This window comes from Pollicipes pollicipes, unplaced genomic scaffold (genome assembly GCF_011947565.3).
Source record: "Pollicipes pollicipes isolate AB1234 unplaced genomic scaffold, Ppol_2.1 Scaffold_3087;HRSCAF=3621_pilon_pilon_pilon, whole genome shotgun sequence".
In the NCBI taxonomy this organism is placed as follows: Eukaryota; Metazoa; Arthropoda; class Thecostraca; order Pollicipedomorpha; family Pollicipedidae; genus Pollicipes; species Pollicipes pollicipes.
The window spans coordinates 6,736,276-6,757,810 of NW_023596225.1; the positions used below are offsets into that span (position 1 = coordinate 6,736,276).

At 54.0% G+C, this 21,535-nt stretch overlaps 1 protein-coding gene across 2 annotated transcripts; it reads right to left on the bottom strand.

Moving 5' to 3' along the window:
• Positions 1 to 3,809: 3,809 nt before the first annotated feature.
• Positions 3,810 to 20,937, bottom strand: Atg9 (autophagy-related protein 9). 2 transcript variants are annotated; one of them, XM_037212226.1, is made up of 13 exons: positions 20,697 to 20,831; positions 15,274 to 15,453; positions 13,205 to 13,382; positions 12,303 to 12,507; positions 11,721 to 11,882; positions 9,424 to 9,514; positions 8,028 to 8,212; positions 7,432 to 7,610; positions 7,068 to 7,199; positions 6,606 to 6,759; positions 6,003 to 6,125; positions 5,119 to 5,369; positions 3,810 to 4,525 (listed from the first exon to the last, which is right to left on the bottom strand). In XM_037212226.1, the coding sequence occupies exons 2-13, from the start codon at positions 15,386 to 15,388 to the stop codon at positions 4,162 to 4,164; spliced, it is 2,139 nt and encodes a 712-aa protein (XP_037068121.1). In that variant the 5' UTR covers positions 15,389 to 15,453; positions 20,697 to 20,831; the 3' UTR covers positions 3,810 to 4,161. The 2 variants fall into 2 exon arrangements, with proteins under 2 accessions (XP_037068121.1, XP_037068119.1); XM_037212224.1 differs by lacking the exon at positions 20,697 to 20,831 and adding an exon at positions 20,853 to 20,937 and having other exon boundaries at positions 3,811 to 4,525.
• Positions 20,938 to 21,535: the final 598 nt, after the last annotated feature.

The window sequence follows — 21,535 nt, forward strand, 5'->3', positions numbered from 1 at the left end:
AGAGAAATAGGAACAATTTTTTAGCCTCATGAAAAGCTTACGCAAATTTGATGCGTCCCAAAACAATCAAGTAGTTGCTTCGCTACGTTCATGCTATTTCATAACTTTTGGAGATTATTGTCAAGTGACTCATGGTATTTAGAGCATAATTGACTTTATTATACTCAGAATATGTGCGTGATGATTTTATTGAACATCTTGCTGGTTTAAAGACAGCGTCGGCCATGTAGGTAAGCTGCTCTATTTATCTAGAAGATAGCGGCTAGAATCGGCATTGAAGTCGAATACACCGTGATTTGGTGTAATCTGCCCACGTTTCCTCATTATCACAATTTTACAATTTCATTTCATGTGATCCATAGAAGCAAAAATGTCCTCATCACGAGAATTAAGTACTTCGGCAGCTTTGCCTGGGGATCAGTTGAACTCACCGGGACGAAATCCAGTGCCAGACATAAGTGTTTCAACTTAACACCTCTTCGACGAATAGCTTGAGTTGGATGAACACCATGCCACCAGTAGCGGTGACCCAACTGTTTATTTTCCCCTGCATTCACACATTCGCATCGATAATTCTCTCACCACCCCGACATCATTTGTATGCGTAGCCGTTGACAATGTAAAGTTGGACCGCCTCTTCGGTTTTTTGACATGAAACCGTAAATTGTGGCTCCATGCCGTCTGAGGAGAGGCGGGGCATCAGCTCGGTGTCCAGTGCTGAGTCCCATCTGCACCTCCGTTACCTCCCCGTGTCCCATTTTCCGCCATCGGATATACCATCACTCCCCTGTACCATCAGAAAAAAGTACCGTGTATCCATCCATCCCATACAGTCCAATATACCATCAGTCCATCTGTCCGATCAGTTCCCTCTGCTAACAGAATACCACACTCTGAGAAACGGAGCTTTCTTCTCCACCTCACCACACGGGCTAGGAGGTCATCACATGGGCCATCACGTTGTTCTAAAATGAGTCAGCCCATGTGGGCCCCTCCTGTAGCCACCTGCATGGAAATCAAATGCTGTGATTTGAACTGAATTAGCGGTGTCTGGCTGTGACCTCGATGTAAAATGCTGCCTCATTTACGTCATAATAGGGGTACATGAGCACTTGAGTTATGGTGGACGGCCCATATGGGTGCCATTTGTAACCTACATTGTTGTCCATACTGAGCCCATGGCCCACCTGGGCCCATGTGAACCATTTTAAACCTATATGACCATACGGATGTGCTGGCTGGGATCTCTCCAATAGTCTGGCCAGTTTTCTTCTTCCCACACAGGGCCAAGCAGACACTTTGCACTGGAAGCAGCACCGGTAAGTAACGCCACATTTTGACGTAGTGTTCATCGCCTTGTGTACTACTACCACTCTCCCGCAGTCAGAAAAATCCAATGGGCGCCACTGAATTGCGTCTCTTTGAGCCCATGGCGGCCCAAGAGATTTGCAACCACCAGTTACAAAAATTATGGCTGCACATCCAGGAGCACATCCGACCCACGTGCTGGCAAAGTTCGCGCAACCTACGTAACGCGCGCTTGTATATCCCAGCCCCAAGATCACAAGCTGGGTGGATCCAAGTGTGCGATATTCTGCAAGGTTCAGCATTCGCGTAAGTCGTATGCTTCGCAATGTGGAAAGGGAATGCATGGGTTGCCGCATAACTGATCGCCTGCAAGTAACTGCTTTGTCAGTATATGACCCTCCTAATCTGGGTCTTGCAAGCCAAGCGCCAAAATGTCACATTCGCTGACTTGTGCTCGCTTGGATCCCCGGCAAAAACGTCGACAATAAGGTGACCGACCTGTTAGTACCACCGTGTACAAGCATCATTCTGAATGTAACCCATATATATATATATATATATATATATATATATATATATATATATATATATATATACATATATTATTCCCAAAATGATGACGAGAAGATAACATGTTTTCCATCAGCAATAAATCGTTAAACGGACATCCCCGTACTGGTCTTTGTAGCGCCGTACACAGAAGTTGGTTGGAAAATGGGAACAGTACAGACGAGCAACTCCGTTGCTGGAGAACATCCAACGAACAAAACCTGTGCAGTATAAAATTTATTCAGAACCATTGCAGGCATATGAACACAGTGATTATCAAAACCAATGATTTCAATGGCGACAGACCACGCCTGGGGGCTCGTCATCATCGGGTATATCCAAAGGCGTGCGACACTCGAGCGCAGGGCGCACTTCACTGCACGGTGCAACGCGCCGAGAACACTTGATTAAACACCACTAGTTTGCTGCAGTCAAAACTAATAGTAACAGCCGCTCCGCGTCGGTGAGGTATTAAATCTGACTAGTCTCCCCACCGCAAGACAGCTTAGCTAAGACACAGAATGCTGGACCAGACAGCAGCAGTACCATTTGTCGAGCGAATGCCCGAGTCGGGTGCACTGGACGCGCTGCCCACATCCCCGGCTAGATCACAGATACGACCCCCGGCTGCGGACAGCTGCCCTCTCACGCGCACGCCACTCGCGCCTCTCCACCCGCACCGCTGCCGACCGCAGCGCGCCCGGCCAGGCCCGGCCCCTAGCGCAGAGATCGGCCGCCTGAGCCTCCAACGGCGCGCACGTCCAAGCTCGGCTGTCGCGACACACACAAACACACACACACACACGCGCGCACACACACAAGCACACACTGGTATGCACACGAAGCTGGACTCGCCCGCATGGCTCTGAAAGCACGGCGACTGCCCGTCGACACCGCCAGGCCCGCGCGGCGCCGGCAGTCCGTACACAGAACGCGCGCAGACTCCTAAAAAGGTGGGCGCCGGCGCTCAGCCCGCGCGGCAGCCTCACCAGCGCGACACGCGGCGTTGCGCAGAAGCTCCCGGTCACTACTATGCACACTTCGGCAGCAGGTGGCCCAGCCACCCTCCTCGGCGCCGTGCGAAGACCAACCTGGCGGCGCCCCTGCACTTGGCGATCCCGAGACACCGGACGCCGGTGCTCCGGGCAGCGGCGGCCGTGCCTCAGCTGGCGCAGTTGACGCGGGGCGCCGCTAGGAGGCGGTCCGCGACACGTCGAGCAGCGGCCGATCCTCGCGGTCGGCGGCGGCCGGCGCGTACCGCACCGAGACGCCCAGCTCCTCCACGCCGTCCCGCCGCGGCGTGGCGCCGCCGTAGCCGCCGCGCTGCTGTTGCTGCAACAGCTGGCCAGCCGACGGCGGGCGGTGAGCACCGTACCGTGCGCTGGACTTCGGCGCGCTTTTGCGATCCGCGTGACACCGGCTTTGTTTTAGCATGCGATGATTGAAAAGGTACAGCTGGCGTAACAAACGACATATAGCATGACCCAGCATAGAAAAAGGCGTTCAAAACGCACGCGTGGCACCCACGGAAACGGCATGACAAACCCCACCGTTACACAGACAGGGGGCCCGCAACAGTACAACACCCCGCTGCTCGCGGGCACGTCTCAGATCCGACGCTAGATACGACGCAGAAGCCGTCGCCGCTGGGAGGAGCGCACAAGCCGGCCAGCCAGCGCCGCGCCCCAGCTCAGTGCCGTCCGCTCACCGTGCGCTGGTGGATCTCGTGCAAGTAGATAGCGCTGACGGCCATCTCGGCGGCGCCGAACTCGGGCACCTGGCTGCGCCCCAGGCCGGCCAGCGCCGGCGGCCGCAGCAGGGACGCCTGCAGGGCCGGCCGCTGCGCCAGGCCCTCGTGCACGCTGCCGGCACGCGCGTGCCGTCAAGTACCCGGCAACGGCGGCTGCTGCGGCACGGTATACAGCTTCTACACTGAGCACAAGGCTAGCTGGTATAAAGGTCAACGTCTGGAAACATCCACTTGAACTGAAGTGATAATGCCTTAGTACTGGTTAATGTGTGCAAATGACAACCGCCACAAACACAGTGGTGCAGAGGCGTAGAGGAGATCACTGCTTGTTCTAACATTTCGTCTTAGAAAATTCAGTAAAAGCTAGCAGCAAAATTCTACATCGATGCGCTGTTAGTTTTAACGACAAGTGGCACAGTAGGTGGTCTCGTGGATTGCCAGTGACTTTATGCATTGTTTCATGTAGGCAGCAGGCTCGCTTCTCGCTAGTGTCAGACTGAAGACGCTGGGAAACGAAGCAAGCAAGCAAGCTTTTAACTTGGTTCAATGACATTTTAACTTGGTTCGATGACGTTGGTTCGGTGACGTTCGATGACGGGCACTATTCTGTCGTGCAAGATGTTCCTGCTGTTCGTGCCAGTCAGCACGGGGCTTTGCTTGGCCGACACTAGATGGAAGCCCGACAGCACAGCCCACACGCCACGTGCCTTCGCCACTGGCCGCAACGCGTACCTGGCCAGCAGCGAGCCGCCGCCGCCGACACCAGCGCCCAGCGAACTGTCGCCCAGCCCGGCCAGCAGCGGCGTAAACTGCTGGCCCACGCTGCCCAGCGCCTGCAGCGACGAGAAGAGCGCGTTCTCCTCCAGCACGGCCGGCATACCCGGCGCCATGTTGGCCGCCTCACGCGCGCCCTGAGCCCTGCCGAGAGGGGAGGGGGGCTGTGACGTCATGGCGACGGCTCAGCGACGGTGGAAGTCTCGGAACTCACCAACTGACAGCGGTCGGAAGGGGAGCTGGGTCCAGCTGGCGTCCAGCCCTCAGGTGGGCCGAATACGTCAAAAACAAGCTGGCGCTGTACATTGTCAATACACACCGGCCCAAAATCAACACCAAACCTTTAATACGGTCATAACACCGTGCCGCGCGTTCCTCACTGACTGACCCCTGGCACGTGTCATCCGGCGGCTGTCACCATAACCCGCCGCTGTTTACAATACCGCCGTGTTGTCGCAGCCCCACCCTGCTGCGACAAGCGCACCTGACAGCCCACTGCGCCTCCCAGCGCTGTCAGGTAACGTCAGCAGCGATCATCACGGCTCCCACCGGGACGCTAGTGTCACCGTTTTTGTCGTCATTCTCGTTGATGCGTTCTATCAGTCCGTGACACGTAGAAGGATACGGACTCCAGCCAAAGCCGTCATTCACGAAGGATCCGAGAAACAGCCTATGCATCGACAGGCCGGCGGGGCTGTTCGGCAGGTCGGCCGCGTCCGCCGTCGCCGCCGGCTCACCTCAGCGTCGAGATGTAGGCGTCGGAGCCGAGCGGCGGCCGCCAACCGGGGTTGGTGATGGCGAAGTGCACCAGCGACAGCTCGGTCTTGCCATGGTCGGCGCGCGCCGCCTCACCGGCTGTCCCCGGCTCCGGCTCTGGCTCCGGCTCCGGCTCCGGCTCCCAGACGGAGCCACTCTCCACGGCCGGCCGCCACGCAGGGTGGCCATGGCGGCGCACGTCCATCTGAGCGAACGAGCAGACGTCCCCCACCTGCCGGACACGGGCAGAGGGTCAGCTGCCGTCGTGGGTTCGCCGAGATCTGAGCGAACGGGCAGACGTCCCCCACCTGCCGGACACGGCCAAACGGTCAGCTGCCGTCGTCGGTTCGCCCAGTCACGTCAGGCTGGTTGAGCCCGGCAGAGCAAGGTACGACACAGCCGCACCAGCCCGGCTGCCTGGGAGATCCGGCTACAGAAGACGGCGGTAACGAAAGATCCAATGTTTCATTCGAGTCAGTGGGCACGATAAAAACGAAGACGCGGCAATGATGAGAACACGTCAAGAGCTTGGGAAAGACCCAAAAAGTCTAACAAAACTCTTCTTCATCTTAGTTAAGATATGAGCGCAGCACAGCTGCGGTGGTCATGGGGGCTGACTGGCGGGTAGTTCCAGGACGAGGCCGCACGATATGAAACGTCCTAGCCGAAAAAGACAGCCGAGCAGCGGGCAGCTCCAAAACGCTGGTCACCGCCGACCTCGCGATGCGCTCACTCATGGCGGTCCGAGGGGTAAACAACGACCGGACCGCCGCCGGGGCACGGGGATCATTTAAGGCACTGAACACGCCAATGCGCATCAAACATCAAGACGACGCGTCAAACTTTATAGGGAACTTCCGCTTACCCCCACCACATCAACGGTGAAGTTGCGGAAGAAGTCGACGACGTCGAGCGAGCGCGGCCGTAGTCCGAAACAGAGGATGATGGGTGTAACCATGGGCGACAGCAGCTCCTCCAGCAGGAAGTACTGTCGGCGGCGGGCGGCAAGTTCAGCGGCCCGTCATCGCGGTAGGGAGCGTCGCCCCGGGAGGCAGGCGACAGGCGGGAACAGAACCCAGCCCGGTGCGAGCCCAGAGACACGGCTCCGGTCACAGCTGTCCGCGGCCAGGCCCCTCTCCACCGCCCGTGCTCGCGTTGTTAACACACACAACTCACAACGCGGTGAACGCCTCGGGCGAATTGTAAATGGTGTCCTCCGAATCTCGACGTATCTTCCCTATGCATAACTAAAGATGCATACACAGATACGGAGCAAAACAAGAGAAATGCCTACGTTCTAGATCCGTTCCAATCAATCATGCCAAGTTCGCCCTGAGGGTCGACGATCGATGCATACTTTCACAACACATGGCGTCGAGCCCGGCCGCAGCAGGAAATGAGAACGTAAGACGATTAGCGTCGTCCTCGAGCCGCGGCGCCCCCCCCCCCCCCCCCCCCTCCGACTCACGGCCTTCAGCTGGAACAGCTGGCTGAACTCGTGCATGACCTGGGCGGTGTGCGCCGCGCCGCGCCAGTGATCCGGCACATAGTGCACGTGCGCCAGGACGGCCGCCATCAGCTGCTCGGGCGCGAACACCAGGTTCTCGTCGGCGATGAACACCCTAGCGGTGATAGGGAGGTTACGCCGAACGTTACCGCCGAACACAACGGCAACAACAAGACGGGTCGAGGATGCGGCTTCAGCGGGCTATGCGAACCGCGTCGCATCCGCCGACCTAAGCATGCCTGTCGACACAGCTTCACGGTAGGTAAAACGAAGCGCAAATCCCAGTCAGCCAAAGCCCGCACATACCACACCACTGCTTCCTTCTCCTGTCAGCTGCGCGCCACTGGCCGGAGCGCCGGGCACTGCAGTGCAGACGCGCCCAGGTGCCCCAGATCTCGGACGGGCCCCGCACGGCTGACTTACCTGCAGACAGCCACCAGGCCTCCGAGCACCGTCATCAGCGTCAGCACGTGCTCCACCGTCAGCACGTCCTCGTCGTAGATGGTGAGGCCGAGCAGGACGGCCAGCAGCGCGCCCGAGACGAACATCACGTTCCTGGAGGCGGCACGGCCGGCACAACGTCAGAGCGGCCGCCGCCACGGCCGGCACACGGTTACGACGCGTGCCCCGCGCGCGGCGCGGCGCGGCCGACGCGCAGCACGCGGGAGCGATTTCGCCACTGAGAGCGCAGGTGCGTGACGCACCGCGGCGGCTAAGCGGGGCCGACCGCCGCCGGTGCCGGCGCTGACCGCGGCTGGAGCCGGCCGCCGGCGCGCCATCCACTCACTGGGCGATGATCTCGGTGAACGGCGTGGTGAACGAGTTGAGATACTTGTTAGACGCCTTGTAGCCCATGTTGAGCCGGGCGTTGAGTTCGTGGTCCAGTTCGTTGAAGTGGCGTAAGAAGAAGCGGCCGTACAACGACCAGCGCCGCATCCCCAGAGATCCAGGCTCGCGCTTGATTAGCTGCACAACCAGAGACGAAGGTCAAAAAGAGCTCTGAGAGTGATCGTGATTAACTAAACCAACCCCCAATAAATACGGATTTATGTAAAATAAAGGACATCCTCGCCTTAACTAAATAAAAAGCAACGGCACATTATGATGGTTAACATTTCACTTAATATCATACGTCCGATATGTCTTGAACATACGGAAAACTGCAATGCATACGGACAATACGCAAAACCAACAAAACGGCTGGTTCGAAAATTACTCGACCAGGCATCGGGTACTTCCGTGCACATCAGCCGATCTGCACAAGACTTACGATAATGCCCCCCCCCCCCCCCCCCCCAACGGCCAGGCCCACGGACCCACGTCGCTCCGCAACACGTACTGGGGCAATGCAGCGGCCGAGCCGAGCGGCGACTGCCAGCTCACCTCGGCGTAGTTGTAGAAGCAGTAGAGAACCTGCCAGAGCATGATGACCGGGCAGAGCAGCAGGTTGATGACACCCACCCAGAGTACGCGCCGTGACAGCTCATCGGCCAGCGCGCGCCGTTTCTCCACGCGCTTGTAATCGGCCTTCAGGTGCCAGTTGTTCTCAAACGGCGACCCCGGGCCCCCTGCGGCCGGGTTACATGGGGTCACACCCCCGGGGGCGGACACGCTCGGCGATCGGCTATAGTCACGTGGTGATGCTGGTGGGCGATGGGTAGGAACTTTGCAGGCCTTGTCGATCACATAATTTGGCGGCTTCCTTTTTGTATACGCCGCCCATGAACGTATGATTCAATAGTGTTCCATAAAACTCTCTCTCTCTCTCTCTCTCTCTCTCTCTCTCTCTCTCTCGCCTCCCTCTCTCCTCCCCTCTCCCTCTCCCTCTCTCCCTCTCCCAGATCTCGCCTCCCCTCTATCTCTCCTATCCTCCGCTCTCGCGCCCTCTCCCTCTCGCCACTTACTGATCTTGCTTCTCTCTCTCCTCTCTCTCTCGCTCTCTCCTCTCTCTCTCTCTCTCTCTCCTCTCTCTCTCTCTCTCTCCTCCTCTCTAGGCGAGCGAGGGATCTCCCTCTTCTCCTCTCTCTCTCTCTCCTCTCTCTCTCTCTCTCCTCTCTCTTCTCTAGCTCTATCCTCTTCTCTCTTCTCCTCTCTCTCTCTCTCTCTCTCTTCTCTCTCTCTCTCGCTCTATCTCTCTCTCTCTCTCTCTCTCTCTCTCTCTCTCTCTCTCTCTCTCTCTCTCTCTCTCTCTCTCTCTCTCTCCTCTCTCTCTCTCTCTCTCTCTCTCTCTCTCTCTCTCTCTCTCTCTTTCTCTCTCTCCAAGACGCACAAAACCACACATTATTATGAGATAAAAGGTCAAGTAGCGGCGGTCAAAACTAACAAACGAGAATACACCACTTACGAAAATGCAGGGCAGTCGCGCAGATCGTGTTCAGCAAACCACATGGGACATAAGGAGAAGGGTAAATTGGTCATAACCGGAGAAAAAAAATGACCCCCTGCCACGTAACCGACGCGTTCAACCGCTTTTTGGTTATTTTGTGTTAAGTGAGAAGCGTTACGGGACAAAGTTCTGCCTGCTCTGCCCTTTTCTGGTCAGTTTTTTCAAGCACGATCTCGTATTGCCCGACGGAAGCCTTCCAATCGCATGCATATCCATTATTTTATCGTTCACCAAAAGCACGGTAGCACGATTAACCCTCTAATAACTAGAAATGGACTGAAAGACGCCGGACCCTCGCCGCACTGTCCGTAACGGAGACCTCTGGAGGCACACTCCACAGCCCCCCCCCCCCCTCCCCCCGCCAACAGGGGGACGTACCGCACGCCTACTCACAGAATAGCAACAGCTCCAGGTTGTACTTGAGCCCCTTGCTGAGGTACACCACTTCACCCAGGCAGGGCACGTTGAACCGCAATGGCAGCATCTGGGGACCAGAGTGCCGGACAATCACGTGACTGCAGTCGGGGACAGTCGTGAACGGAACGCAACAGCTGCTTGGCACAGGCACATCCGCCTCAGCTCCTGGACACAGCCACATCCGCTTCGGCTGCTGGGCACGGCCACATCCGCAGCAGCAGCTGGGCACAGCCACATCTGCCTTAGCTGCTGCGTCAGGCGCCATCAGCACCCAAACGCCCGCGTGCATGCGTCTTACGGTGCCAATAATGCGCCGTGGCTAAATTGGCATAGCCAAACAACACCTATGCGACCGCCCGTAATCCCATTATGAACACTCTACAGGAATTCGGTTCAAGAAAACAATGCCCAGCTAAACATGTGAAAACTCGGCACCCTCCTGGATGATGTGATAGTTGTCGTTTTCCCAAACGTTCGCCAGCTGCTCGCTTCAACCCTTCAATTCAGCGTGGGTGATATGGGAGAGGCGTGCACACGTATATTTTACACGTGCCAGCTTTTCAGACAATAGTGTTACGTCCAGGTAAAAACGTCACGTTTGGTGTAGAGCGTTTAGGAGCTAGAACATTACATTTGAGCTGAATACGCAAATGTGAACGTTTCTGACGTTCTTCACATGCAGATAAAGAAAAGATTCTTCCTGTAAAGATATGCACTGCCTCTTTTTAAAACGCAGCACTGCTGATGCAACGTCACTTTTCCCTCCCACCTCTCCCCCCCCCCCCCCTACCCCTTTATCTCGGTACACAACGCCACAGTCCCACACACACACCGTCTTATCATTACAAACACGGCTGCCCTGGACTTTGAACGGGGCGATACCCGGATAGCGACCATTGACGTTACAGCGGCTCCCCGAGACTCACAGCTCACCTGGCAGCTGTAACTACGCACGTGACAGTAGAAAAAGTCACCGTCGTGCGGGAGGGTGATTTCTAATGACGTCACCTTCAGAAAATCGCGCGCAGCAACAAAACGGCGTAATACACAACGGCGCCGTAGACCGAGACCCACCACTCCGCTACATTTAAACTACACGCCCAGGACCCCTCGTAATCAGAGGACGCGACGCACCGTAAACGGGGCAACGAACATTCTTCCAAGGTACGGGCACATGGCCATTTTTACTTCCTTCTTTCAGGTCAGTGCCGTTATAGCCAATGTTAAACTATCAAGGAGGCGCTCAACGAAGTTGGGGAAGGGCTCAGCCATCTGACCCCCCCCCCCCCTAGTTTCCGCGCCCCTATCTCGATATCTACGTAACGTGCCATGCCGCAACTATGCACCGCCAGCCCCGGCAGCTGCACACCCCGCCATCCCGCCGAGCCCCCGGCGCCAGCTCCACCAGTACCCCCGGGCCACCTCCTCTTGGCACCTCCGCGGAGGTCAGGCGGCACCGATTTCCCCCCCCCCCCTCCCCCTTCCCCCGGTCACCTCTCAACACCGCCGCGGGGGTCAAGCGGCGCCTGTCCCCCCCCCCGGGTCATCTTCTCTCAATACCGCCGCGGAGGTCAAGCGGCGCCTGTCCCCCCTCGGGTCATCTTCTCTCAACACCGCCGCGGAAGTCAAGCGGCGCCTGTCCCCCCCCCCCCCCCGGGTCATCTTCTCTCAACACCGCCGAGGAGGTCAAGCGGCGCCTGTCCCCCTTCGGGTCATCTTCTCTCAACACCGCCGCGGAGGTCAAGCGGCGCCTGTCCCCCCTCGGGTCATCTTCTCTCAACACCGCCGCGGAGGTCAAGCGGCGCCTGTCCCCCCTCGGGTCATCTTCTCTCAACACCGCCGCGGAGGTCAAGCGGCGCCTGTCCCCCCTCGGGTCATCTTCTCTCAACACCGCCGAGGTCAGGCGGCGCCTGTCCCCCCCCCCTCGGGTCATCTTCTCTCAACACCGCCGCGGTCAGGCGGCGCCTGTCCCCCCCCCCCCTCGGGTCATCTTCTCTCAACACCGCCGCGGTCAGGCGGCGCCTGTCCCCCCCCCCCCTCGGGTCATCTTCTCTCAACACCGCCGCGGTCAGGCGGCGCCGACCCCCCCCCCCCCCCGGGCCAACTCCTCTCGACACCGCTGCGGAGGCCAGGCGACACCGACGGCCGCAGCCGACCAGGCTGATGATGATGATAATGATTTGAGGTTTTAGGGCGCATTGACTGCTGTGTAGTTCATGCAGCGCCCAAGTGGGCACAACCACAGCGGCCCAGCGCCCGACCAGGCTGCTCACCTGCTTGTTCACCATAGCCACCATGTAGTTCTTGAAGCGCAGAATGCGGTTGTAGATGTCGAGCTCGGTGAGGTCTGACTTGTGGATGCACATCTGCTGCTCCTGCTGGACGTCCCGCAGCCGCTGCTGTACCTCGTACCAGGTGCGGTTGTCCAGCTCAGCCTGCGGAGGCGGCCAGGGGCGTCGGTCGCCGACGCTCGACCCCACGCGGCGGGGAGGGGCGTTTAGAGAGCGACACAGAACATCGCCAGATGACCCGCGCGGGCGGGCGTCACGGATCAGCGCTGATTTGTGATTGGTTCAGGGAAATTACCATCAGCCGGACAGATGAACCACCAGGAACGCCCAAAGCACGATATGCCATGACGTCCCAGGAACTGTTAGGATAAAATGTCGCCACGTCAAACGAAATGTCACCATGTCAAAACAGCGCACGGCATCGTCCTTTTACAGCAAAATGCCAGTATAACAACGCGGCAAAACATGCTGGGAGACAGTTACAGTGTCGACAGACCAGTCACGCGCCCCTTCCCTTCAACGCCGCCGTCATCCAGCCTCCCGCCCTCCTTCTCCGTCACTCACATCGCTGATGCCGAGAGCCACGTTGAAGAAGACCTTGATCTCCCAGAACTGGAGGAAGTTGTAGCAGACCTTGATGAGCCGCAGGAGCCAGAAGAGCGCCGCCACCAGCAGGCAGACGACCACGAGAGCGGGCGGCCGTGCCATGCACTGGCCGGCCGGCAGCAGCACGTCTAGCAGCGTCGTCTTGGCCCGGTTACCGCTCCGACTGCCCGGCCGGCGGCGCCGCGGTCAGCACGGCACAGACAAGGGGGACGGGGGCAACGGGGACAGGGGATAAGGACGGGTTGAGAGGGGTGGAACGTGGCTCACGAAAAGGGAGACACGAGCGCGGCAATGGCCGAGAACGGCGGCGGACGTGAAGTAGACAGGTGGACAACTACTGGCACCTACTTATAATGGGCCGAGGAATCGTCATTTAATCGAAGAAGAAGAAAGCAGATGCGCGTCTGATGTGGTATTAGAGCTGCCCAGGTCACGTATTATAAAGATCAATAAATGATGGTTCGACTCCAGACGTACCAAGAAACCATCACGTAAATAATGTGACGCCATTTAGTTGATAACCTCGTCTCAGGCAAAATTCAACTGCATGTGGTGCTTTACCGTTCGCAATTTATCGTAAGCTCTGTCAAATTTCATTATTCGGGAAAAAAAGCACCTTGTCCAAGTCAACAGCGTCATGCAGCTAACATCGGGCAGCTTCTGTCACATCAGAGAGCAAATCAGACCATCCTCTTGGATCTTATCGACATCTCTTCGTGTATGACCTTATCGAATTGCGTATACTATCAGCGTTTGAACAGAATGCGATGGCCGTTTGGGAATAAGCAAGTCCACTACTACGTACTCAGACCGATGACATCCGCCAGTAGCCGGCGCCGCCCGTCTGGTTGGCAACTCACTTGAACAGCAGGTCGTAGTCGACGCACGTGACGAGAAACAGCGAGAACGTCACGACGAAGAAGAACTGGAACAGCTCCAGGCACTGACGCGTCATCATACAGAGGAAGCCGTGCTGCTGGTGGTACTGGTAGACGCGCGTGAAGAACGTGTCCAGGTCGTCGATGTGGTTCCAGCGCGCTGTCGGCAAGAGCGAGGCAAATCGGCGCCGGGGGCGAAGCGCGCCGGCCGCCGACCGGGCCACAGAGCCGGCCCGAGAGCCGGCCGGCGAGCTGGAGAGCGGCGTCTCCGAGTCGCCGCCCGAGCTGACCACGCTGGTGAAGGTGACCTCGCGCCGCAGCCGGGCCGGCGGCGCGCTGCAGCCCTCGCTGGCCGTCACCACCGAGCGCGAGCTCGCGAACGAGCGCGAGCTGTCGCCGGAGCGGCGCGAGCTGTCGCCGAAGCGGCGCGAGCTGTCGCTGGAGCGGCGCGAGCTGGCGCCGGAGCGGCGCGACCCGGGCATGGCCAGGCGTCACGGGCAGCGGCGAGGCAGCAGCTCGTCTCTCACTAGCCTTCAGATCATATGAACAGCACGCGGCGGCACAACAATCACAAATAATACAGAAGTGAACACTGATTCGAAGCCAGATTTTTCATTGAGCACGCATCAAACGGCAAAAAGGTCTTTCAACAACGCTAAATTTGATCAGGATAGCGGAGCACACGGTTTTCTACTTTACTCTTGCTATTAGGCACAGAAGAGACCGGCTTGTGCAAAGGGGCTGTTTGTTTCCTTGGCACACCACAAAATTTACCGACGAACCGTTCTGAAGAAATGTTTCAAAGAAATTATGGGCCTTTCTTCTACAAGCTTAAGATTTAACGAAATAGTACAACTCGACACATCATGTGCCAAATTCATACTTCGCATACGTTGAAGCCATCTGCATAAGCATGCTTAATTCCAAAACATATCACTGCTGAGTGCTAAATGTGTTCCTAACGAAATGCATTAGATTATCACTTTCATTGTTATAAATGTCTTCACCGTTTTACTTCAACCTGATTTTCTGTGTACAAAAATGTGTGAATTCCCCCCAATGGGCTTCCCAAAATCTACCGCAGGGTCAGTCAGGTTTAGGTTTACTATTTTGCCAATTTAGGTTCTTTACATAATGATAGTAAGTGAAAGAAAAACTTGGCGTCTAAAAAATACGGCATGTCTTGCCATCGCACGGTTTTAAAATCCTATCCAGCAAACCTCACGGCTGAAACGGCCTTCCGTACAGCAATGGCACTATCAAACGGCACCCTGCAAAACGATGCTCGCATTTGCATACGGAAGTGGCCGCATCGCATCGGGGCCGGCACGGCCGTCGCTGATCAGCATCGCAGGCTAGCTTTCTCCCGGAGCCGCCGCCGGCCGGCCGGCACCCAGCCAGAGCTGACCCGCCGGCCTCCGCCGCGTGGCGGTCACGCCCACGCGAGTGCCGGTCCGACTCGCGGGGCGGACTGCGGCGCCGGTCCGGTGTGTGGCTCAGATCCAGCTCTGGTCCACGCAGGGGACGCGCAAGACCGTTGGCATCGGATAATGACTTGGATAGCGTGACCAAGAAGTGAGAGCGGCATCTATTCGGGCACAGAACAGTGACTTTGCCTTTGGTCGGGTATGGAAGACTGACCTTGGTTCTGGTTGGGCACGTGACAGTGATCTCGGTTCCAGTCAGACTCATATGAATGACATTGGTTCTGATCAGGACGTGATGCTGGCCTTGGTTCTAGTAGGAGACGTGAGACTGACCTTGGTTCTGGTCGGAGACGTGAGACTGACCTTGGTTCTGGTTTGGCACGTGAGACTGATCTTGGCTGTGGTCAGGGAGGCGAGACTGACCTTGGTTCTAGTCGGGGATGAGACTGGCCTTGGTTCTGGTCGGGGATGAGACTGACCTTGGTTCTGGTCGGGCACGTGAGACTGGCCTTGGTTCTGGTTTGGCACGTGAGACTGATCTTGGCTGTGGTCAGGGAGGCGAGACTGACTTCATTCTGGTCGGGGATGAGACCGACCTTGGTTCCGGTCGGGGATGAGACTGACCTTGGTTCTGGTCGGGCACGTGGATGACGTGTGCCGGCCGCTTGGGGAAGGTGCTGCTGGGCGGGCCCTGGTAGGCCTCGCTCTCCAGCGGCCGGTAGTTGGTCTCCAGAGGCATGGTGGCCTCTTGGCTCACGCCGATCCGTGAACAGTCACTCTGAATTTATTCCGCGCATGACAACTCTGTGAAAGGAGGGGAAAACAAGTCAGTCGGGACGCACAGACGCGCAAAGTAGTAGCTCGCGTCCCACCGTCATGATTTAATATCATGCCCCTTTCTGCATCATCTCGCGGTTCCGGTGGTCGGTTTTCCATTCAGCAAGCAGGTAAATTCCAATGAGGTAAGGGAAGTCTCGACCTGCATCTGGAGTTAAGAACAGACATAACGATCACGTCGCACATGGGGATAATCGTCATCATACTACTATAAGGATCTAACAAGCAAACACGATCTAGTTTCTGGGACAGAAAGCATTCATTTCGGGATATATTCAATTTCGTTTCAAGCGCCAGCTAACCAGCTAATCGGCTACAACACAGAGCGGCGAGAGGTGCCCTTTACTGACCGGATCCATGCCGTGTCACGGTCATAAACGTCACAACAGGGGGGGGGGGGGGGGGGGGGGGGGGCAGGAAGTCCATGGTCCTTTATTGGAAGTCCACTAAATATGCAAGTTTAACATTAGCCCCGAGGCGATGCGCCGAAGTCAGATGTAGTAAAAATGGGTTTGGCCACCGCATTTTTCCAACTGTCGGCCCGCCCTGGCCGCGGCGGCCACGCTCTTGAGCGTGATTCGTTGGAATATATATTCGTCACGCGCAGTGCGATGGGATGAGGTTGAATTACATGGCGGTCTTAGTATTTGCAGCGCTTTGCCAAACAAAACAATCGCAAGAACAATCGCACCACGTTTTGTTCAGTCACTTTCCCTCTTAAGTGCTTCGCTGCGTTGTTCTGATATCTACTTAGCCGCTTGGTCCTGCTGGAAAAGCCAGACTCGAAATCTAGGGGCACCGAGCATCAGACACCCGCGTAAAACCCAAGAATGGATTCTGAGATCACTAGAGTTATCAGCCGAGAATCCCAGTCTTCCGGAATTCCCCCATCTCCTAAACAATAAAAAATGACATCTACATTTAGGGGACCCGCTCACGTGCCTCCTGAATACGAGTCCCACTCCCAGGCCGATATCGGGAGGAGGGGGGGGGGGGGGGGGGCGCTCACGTGCTTCCTAGGTATGAGTCTCACTCCCAGACCCGTATCGGAGGATCCGCTCACGTGCTTCCTGGGTATAAGTCTCACTCCCAGACCGGTATCGGAGGATCCGCTCACGTGCTTCCTGGGTATGAGTCTCACCCCCAGACCGATATCGGAGGACCCGCTCACGTGCTTCCCAAGTATGGGCCTCACTCCCTGACCGGTATCGGGGATGGCGAAAGAGCCAGGCTTTTGGTTTCCAAGCTGATCCCGAAGCCAAGACAATGACATGAAGCAGGAGTGCGTGGCTTCGTATATAACAGTGAAGCCAAAGCTGAAGTCACTGGCTTCATATTTTCGAAACACGAAACCTAATCAGGAGGGACAACTCTGAAATTTGCACAAACGAACCCGAAACCGAAGTCAACGGCTTCAGACTTAGCAAGCGTCAAGCCAAAACCGAGCCGATCACTTTAAAAAGCACGAGGGCCGATGCTGAAGCCGACCTGGTGCGCAGCGTTCCTTTGCCAAACCACACCGTTTTGGAGTCAGCTAAAACTGTCCGAGGTGGGAAAATGTAATCAGGTGGCCACGAGTATTGCAACCACGGAGGTCATGTAGTATGCTGAGGTGGAACGACAATAGGTCTACTTTTCACAAAGTACAGTCGCAACAGATATTTTTTAAAACATGATAAAGCCAAGGCTTGCAATTCAAGATCACATGAAGTCGAAGTCGGCTATAGCTCAAAAACTGTTTGAAGTTGATGCCCAAAACCAGCTCTTGAAAATAGCATAAAGCCGAAGCAGATGTAGCAGCCGACAGATTAAAATTACCCAAACCTGATGCCAAACCAGAAACCACTGGAGGAAAATTGCCACTTCGCGAAGCACACAGCGAATGGGAAGCTAACTTCGTTCCCACGCCTGTCGGGTATGCTGCCCGCATAACCAAAATAAAGCCGGCTCTGACAACCGGCCCTGGCTCAATCTGGAACTCGGAGGCAATTCCCATAAGAAAAATCCCTCTCCCGTCCTGTCTGACCAAAAGCGAAAAGCGAGAACGAAACTTTTTCCTTCAAGAGAAAACTGCCAGCAGTTAGTCATTCAAGCATAAAACTTTTCTTTTTTAAATTAATCATAAAAGCATATTTGGCTGGGCAAAGAGCATGACAAAATTATCACAGAATACAACCACACTCTTTGCTATGCTTACTTTTCCCAGACACGTCAATGAAACAGCACAACCATCTTCCTTGAATAGGATTCTGAGTGTTGTTCCTCCCTTCTCATCAGCACAGTCGTATTACGACCAAGCGTATCACGCAACCTACTTCACCTGGGGTGACACACCTGGGGTGACGCCAACTGATCCACTGGCCACTCTGACCTGGAATCTCACATGACCTGTATAGCCTCACGCCCTTATGCGCAGGTCAAACCAACCCTTCAGATACACAGTCAGCTGACTGGAATGAGCAATTTGTTTAGTAGCTGCGTTGTGCCTCATGCTCTCACTCGGCTAGCAAACTGCCTTTGTCACCCAACAGCACCCCAAGGCATGGTCAGTAAGATAGGGATGGGGGCCTTGTGCTGGGTCTGTACTAGTGGTGTCATTCAATACTGGATGTGATGCTGAAAACATCTCTGCAGGTTTTAGTAGATTGCAGCACATACCAACTCGATGATCTGTTGCTCTTTCAATCTCATTAAACTTGCTTATGCCAGGCTGACCAAAATGAGTGCAGCACTGCTGCTGGTGACAAATTAAACTTTGTGGACTGGAACCTGCATTTAGCACGCACCCAGGCGGCCGGGCTAGATACCCTTTGCTCAGGTGGGGGGGGGGGGGGGACAATTTGACTCCCCCTGAGATCTTGGGAACTAAGAAAGCTAGAGACAACAAATTTGCAGGGTGTGTTGACCTGTATGTGAACTCACCTAGGTCACAGTTTCAGGTTCCTAGGTCATGGCCTTTGGGTCAAAAATGGCCAAATGAGGTCAAGTTCCAGGTTGGTCTTCAAAGTGCTCCCAGACCCTGGATATTCAAAGCAAAATGTCACATAATCATTCAAGGTCAGTGATCTTGATTGACCTTTTTAGGGTCAAGGTGACCAAAATTATGCAAGATTGCTTTGAGCTTTGCATTTGACTAAGCAACAAAGATTGCACTAGGTAGTATGTTCCTAAAACAAAGTGTTGACCTGGGTCATTTTAGGTCAATGACCTATTCTGACCTCCAAGAAGTCCATGGAAGATGTAATATGTGGTTTATGCTATCAATAAATTTGAAATGAGCACTGAAAACTATCCCATACAGCAAGCCTTAGAGTAACAAAGCAGGTTGCACTTGACCTTGGTGACTTTTATACCTGACCTTAGGTTGATACAATTTGCTCATTCAACTGTTGTGTTGCCTAAGCAAGCATCTCAGAGATGCATGGCTTCATCCAACACTCCATTATTAGATCAGATTGAAGGATTCCCTAGACATTGCCTTTGCTGAAACCCTGGCCTGACTTTGATCTGCCATAGGTCAGTGACCTTACAAGGTACACCTAAATTTTGTATGCTAAATGATCCACTATTCAAATGTCTACAGCTATACAAAATTTGCTGCTGCTTCACTGAGCCATTCAAAAACCATTCTGGAAAAACCTTCAGGGGGGAGGCAATTTGACCCCCACCCCAGCATCTGTTCAGCAAAGAGCCTCCTACCCACATAGTCATGCCAACAGTGCTTCCAGTACTGGCCTTGCCTGTGCACAGACCGATTTGCCTGCTGAGCACTGGGCTTGAGCAGCTGTGGTTCAGGTGACAGCCTGAGGCCGCCTAACAGGCCAGCCTGCCACACCATAACTAAATGCCCTCCAGACTGCAAAAATGCAATACATGACACAATCTAGTGTCTCACAGCAGGGTGGCAAAATTGAGCCATAAATTTCAGAGTGCTGTTAGCTGTAAATCTCAATGTCCTGAGCCTGGTGCATGACTACCACTGGTTTCAGAGTGTTGACAGCACAGTTTTCAATAAATTGCAATGTTGTAATAAAAAATCAGGCTAGCAATGACCTATTACAAAAAAGCCCTTTTACATAACAATGATAAAATTTTAAGCAGGTGAAGATGCCTCTGAGCTCAGAACACATATACTGCATGTAAAACAACTCACTTAGGGTTTAGCACATTCATATCATGACATGAAAGCATTTTACAGGCTTTGGGTGCAGTGGACTCTTTATTTTGCAGATGGGCCAGTGGGAAGCATGGATAACAACAGATGGCTTCTATACAAAAACAATGATAAAAATGTATATTATTTTACACTTGCTGATTTAGGGAACAGGTACTAGTCCACAAATGATTGGTGTCCTAGGATGTTTTTTATCAGGCTGTTTAAACCTAATCATGCCTCTGATGTTATACTTACAATTGAATGAAACATGGATTTCAATCTTGGTTCTTACCAGGATATACTTAAGTGATATTAAGTGTCAGATAAATATCATAGTTAATCATATTCTTTATGGACTTAAGAATCCAGCTAGTAATACAGGCATGGCCAAACTTGGTAAGAAAATCCTCCTTATAGTCCAGCAGATTTTAAAAAGCTTTGCTTTTGCAACAAAAAGCATGCCATGTTTATTGAGTGCCTTTTCTTTATACTGCATGTACATGATTGTGGTGTAATGCACTTAACAGGGGTTGTTGCCTAGACTGCAACAACATATCTCACACTAAACATGCCAGGCATAGCAGCAATGTCATCCAGTTTGTTGCAAGGTCACCAACAATTTCAGTGAAGAGAGAGCCAATGACTTAAGCTATGATGTTCAAGGGTAGTTTTATGCACAAATGGCCAGGAAATATTTTTAACACAAAATAAAGTGATACATAAGCATAATTTGGGATGGCCTGAGTTTGGTGAGAGCAAATCCAATGTTTCAAGCACAGATGTTGCAAAGGCATACAGTGCAGTGCATAGACTTCCTGCCGACTGGGCTCTCACCACAGTTAAAGCCAAGGGAGGACACATTTTTAAAAGGTGTTGCTTTCCATGCAAGGCCTGAAACATTGTGTTAATGCAACAACATACATTAAGATCCACCTTGCCTGAGCAACAAAGCACCAGGACAATACAACTGATATCTTACTATGGTACACGATTCATGCAGGTGTTTGGCCACAATGGGCCAGCGCATGCTTCGTTGCATAACGATTTACGGCACCTTTTTATTTCACTGCTGTGGTTACGTCTGCAGAGGCTAACTGATGTGGTTTGATGCATGCACTAGACCCTATCTCAGTCTCATAGGTTTAAAATGAAGCCATCCTCGCTTTCCAGCGAGACACAAACGGGGAAAACCCGCAATCCACGCACCCACCTTTGTTCACAATTTGCGGCGCCCTGTGTGTGTATGGCCCAAGGCCAAGCCAATGAGCTCAAGGCCAAAACAAACCCAGGATGACAATCTGTAACATTTAGTTACCAAATGTAACCGTACTTACTACAGCAAAATTCGCGTACCTCAGTCGACCATAATGCTGGTATGACACATAACGCCCTGATTTGATAACTTATTTTCCTTTCTTATGATGAATAAAATCACAAATGTGTCATGAGTACATTCCGAAAAATACATCAAAACAGTCAGAATATAGAGCAATCATGATGCATCAACTATGCTGATATTTTTGCCGTTTATATAATTAAAATGGGTGGTTATGGCGTCTAGCTTTCTTTCTACTCAGCCATATAGAGCAGAAAAATTTGGTTGGGTTTAGGCGAAAGGAATCAAAAATGGGTCTTATTGACAATATCATGTTATATGGTGATCAGCTGATTGGCTGCTCAATTTTTTATTTTGTTCGTAAAGATTCAAGTGACTTCTATGTTTAAGCTATAACCAATTAACCATAGCTCTTGTAGTATCCCTGTATTTGGTTGGCCAACAGTATCGAAGAATGAGCATGATTTCGCCATTTTAGCATCAGTTTACCTTCCGCGTCATTCTTCAGCGCGTGTCTTGCGCTGGTTCTGCGCCGTAAAGTATGGGTCAACGCATTT

Coding starts and splice junctions, on each gene's coding strand:
- Atg9 (XM_037212226.1), bottom strand. CDS start 15,388: ATGCCTCTGGAGACCAACTACCGGCCGCTGGAGAGCGAGGCCTACCAG. Junction 8,213..9,423: donor CCTGGAGCTGTTGCTATTCT/GTGAGTAGGCGT, acceptor ACCCGGCCGCAG/GGGGCCCGGGGTCGCCGTTT. Junction 4,526..5,118: donor GCCTACATCTCGACGCTGAG/GTGAGCCGGCGG, acceptor CCCTCTCGGCAG/GGCTCAGGGCGCGCGTGAGG.